Source organism: Echinococcus granulosus (genome assembly GCF_000524195.1).
Source record: "Echinococcus granulosus chromosome Unknown EG_S00213, whole genome shotgun sequence".
In the NCBI taxonomy this organism is placed as follows: Eukaryota; Metazoa; Platyhelminthes; class Cestoda; order Cyclophyllidea; family Taeniidae; genus Echinococcus; species Echinococcus granulosus.
Window position 1 is genome coordinate 18,238 of NW_020170593.1, and position 3,428 is coordinate 21,665.

The 3,428-nt window shown below is 41.1% G+C and overlaps 2 protein-coding genes across 2 annotated transcripts in view; one reads left to right on the top strand and one right to left on the bottom strand. All coding sequences in view use genetic code 11, as the record gives it.

Annotated features, from left to right (window-relative positions):
* Positions 1–199: 199 nt before the first annotated feature.
* Positions 200–2,012, top strand: EGR_10366 (hypothetical protein; the record flags this gene model as incomplete). Its single annotated transcript, XM_024499615.1, has 5 exons — positions 200–483; positions 653–783; positions 822–1,032; positions 1,066–1,249; positions 1,989–2,012. 5 exons carry the CDS (start codon positions 200–202, stop codon positions 2,010–2,012), a joined length of 834 nt encoding a protein of 277 aa, XP_024345963.1.
* A 665-nt stretch (positions 2,013–2,677) lies between these two features.
* EGR_10367 (hypothetical protein) overlaps positions 2,678–3,428 on the bottom strand; it is a gene marked incomplete at both ends in the record, with an annotated part of 10,636 nt that continues 9,885 nt past the window's right edge. Inside the window, one exon of the mRNA XM_024499616.1 lies at positions 2,678–2,835. Within this exon, the coding sequence (XP_024345964.1) occupies positions 2,678–2,835 (158 nt within the window). The remainder of the gene's footprint in view (positions 2,836–3,428) is intronic.

Here is a 3,428-nt window from a genome sequence, read left to right on the forward strand (position 1 = left end):
AAATGGTGTGTGGATTTTCTAAGAACTAGGTAGGCGAAGCTTTTCGGAGTTACAACTGACTGTCTGAAGGACTTCTTTAGGCAATGTGGCAGAGGTGTGGTCAGTTGCCAATGCGACGCTGAATCGTGAATTGGTGGAATTGTGTATTCCACTGATTGCGAGGTATTTTGAAACTCTGTATTTGCAAGGCGAGATGCTGATGCAAACAACAGTGGAGCACTTTGAGGTCCTGCTGGAGAGGATTTGGCAAGAAGGTATGAGTGAGGAAACCAAGTTTCGAGCGATCTCTAAATGGCTGGATGCAGGACGCATGGAGTATGATGTGAAGGAAAGGTCAGAGGCATTTACAAAGATAATTTCTAAGATTGACTTGCCTAGGCTATCTCCACCGTGTCAAGCTGAGTATTGGGAAATTGTAAGAAAACATTTCGAATGGATCAAGCCGATGCCTCACCCTTCCTCCAACTGTCTATCACATTTCAGGTACATACATCATTTCTGCTAACAGCATGACCACTCTTTCAAACTCCGAGTAACCAATTCGATAAGTTCGCCGATTTTTATGATCTAACACTGCTGAATTGCCTTTATCATAACAACCTTAATGGCATTCTGAACTCTCTCATGGTGCTGATTCTTTGAAAATATCTAGGGAGGTGCTTATGATCGTTGGAAAGGATACAGGTTCGGGATCATTCGTTTTGAAGTCTGTGCCGCAGTTGCAACCGGACGAAACGTTTAATGTTGAAGTTCCAAGCCATGATACATCGACCTTACTGAATGGTAAATTGAACAGGTGGATCTATTCCCCTACCTTCTAGGCACATTTTATGCCTTCTGTCTTTGGAGTGACACAAGTAGTTTTTGTTCCGTAAATTTCCGAAATGGATGCGTTTTGGAATTCCCTTTTAAAGGGGAGAAACGCACATCATATTCTGTCTCTGCGAGAAATGAATCAATCTTTATTTTTGGTGGCTGCAAAGGAGATGACGTTGTTCCGACTTGCGAAAAAGTGGACACTGCCACGGGCGAGTATGTTTGATGAAGCTTGGTCACCAATTTTAGGTTCACTCGACTCCCAGACATGCCATCAGCGCGTTCTCGTGCTTCGGCCTTAAATATTCCAGACATCGGAATCGTAGTTGTTGGTGGATGGACTGAGAAATGCTTAAAGTTTGCTGAAATTATGGTAGAAGATCCTTTGCATAAGAGCGGATGGCGATGGATGAGGCTCGACCCGATGTTAGAGGTACGCGCACGTCCAGGAATCGCCTACATCAATGGATGCGTGGTGGTTGCTGGAGGGCAATAGGGGAATGTGGAGATCACTGTTGAATGTCTCACTCTGACATCAGTTGAACAATCCACAGCTCAGTGGACTCGCCTTCATGGAGTTGATCAGTTGTGCACGCATTTCACCTCGCTTGTCACATTCAACAACATATTGATAATGTTAGGTAGGTTTTTCGTTCCAACACTTTCGAAGAAAAAACACTCAGTGTGCTGACTTAATTTCATTCAATTACGTTTGTAGCATCCAGACGGCGTGAGAGCGAAGCATATGAATTTTTGCCACAGAAGGGGTAAATATTGTGCTTCTAGGTAGGAATGAAAAAGGCTAAAAGATTATAAAAATTTTATGCACTTTGTAGGACAACTCACTGGCCAATTTTACATGGAAGCCACTGTTTCGGGCGGACAATTTGTCGGAAGCTAGGATTCTAGTGACAAGCGAACGGCTGGACGGAAGCTAATGTGCTTGAAATTATAAGATTGATTCCTTTCATTTCGCATTTGTGCCTAATTGCCTCCAGTCTGAGAAGTGTCTACTTGACACACGAGTTTTATTCAAGTAGGGGAAATAAAAATTATACTATGCAGTTATAATCATGAGAAAACTTTGCGGGATATGGCGAGGGTAAACGCACTTTATTTTCACTAGTCCTTTATGTTTATTGGCACAATAACAAAAAAATTCAACATTACAGAATAAATTACATATCCGACTATAGACACATTTTGCAGTAGGAATTGCTGCGTCTACTCTTGTAGCCACAGAAACGGAGGTTGCTTCACATGCACCTAATGTACAATGCTTGGCAATTTCGTGCAAGTGCTGAGGCAATTACCGGTAGAAGAATCATTTTTACCTCAGAAATTAGATGTAGCGCAATTTGGTGGGACAATCAAAACATATTAACACCAACTGGGTGAAAATGCAGGTGTCCGATGCAACGTCAGTGGGATGAGCCAGCCATTAGACGAGTGTGTCCGCAGTTTCAGTGATGGTTGGTTAAATATAGCTTGTTAGTTATTTATCATATGCATTCGTCGTAACTGATCCAAGCATGCCTGTTAACTCCATTGTGCAGGTGGGAAGTGCGCAAAGTAGTTCCAATAGTTTATTTCACATGAGATTGTGGACTTGAGCTTCATTTGCAACCATCTGCCATTATGGTTGCATTGATTTCAACCTTTGAGCTAGAACTCTACACTTTCTCCCCTGTCGCCAACGCATCCAGTTGCCTTCTTCCCCTACTAATGACATCGGCTTTTATAAGAATCTACTCCTGTGTCGTTAGCATCCAAAAGGCTAGTTCTCTGGGGTGAGTCTCCCTTTCAACTTGAATCAAATAATATTTCGTCAACGACAAATATGTAAATTGAGATTATTAATTTAAAATGACCAAAAACGACAACTTTTTTTTGCTTCAAAATAACCGAGGAAGGTTTCCTTTGATGAAATTGTATTGTGTGTGGTGTTTAATTCCCCATGTTTTAACATACGGCGTTTAGGTGAAAGTAATGCATTCTTGGGAGTTGTCTTCCACTTTGCTATTCATGAGCTTTAAAAGTGTTACAACTCTGAGGATATTAATGACATTGCAATGAGCTTCCTTACCCCAACGTTAAAATTGCATTGGTGTGCTCAAACTCAATTCATTTCTCGCGAAGCGTGCTTATTTGGTAGATTCACAGAGCAAGTTGGATGTGTGCACGAAGAAACGGATAAGACACAAAACGTGAACCCAACGTAAAAAGCATGACAAGCCTAAGAAATCAACTCGGAGAAACTAGGAAGACGTAAGTAACAGCTAAGTTCAATCCCTAAAAGTGTATCATTCAAGCAAAACAGTTGAAGTTAAAATTTATCCCAATCAAAATTAGAAAACAACATAAAAAACCTTTTTTCTTCTGTTATGACTGAATAGCAAGACAATGGAATTACTGACGAGGATAATTAGTTCATATGATCTGCAACGATATCTGCAGGCGAGATGATAATGGAGAGGCTCAGTCCTTATTCCGAAGGTGCATTACCACCAGAACTATATTTAAAGCAGAGACTCGTAAAAACAGATTGAATGGAGAGAAAAAGTTAATTAATTAGTGCATAGAAAGTGGCAACCCGTACAAACCCCGTGGGT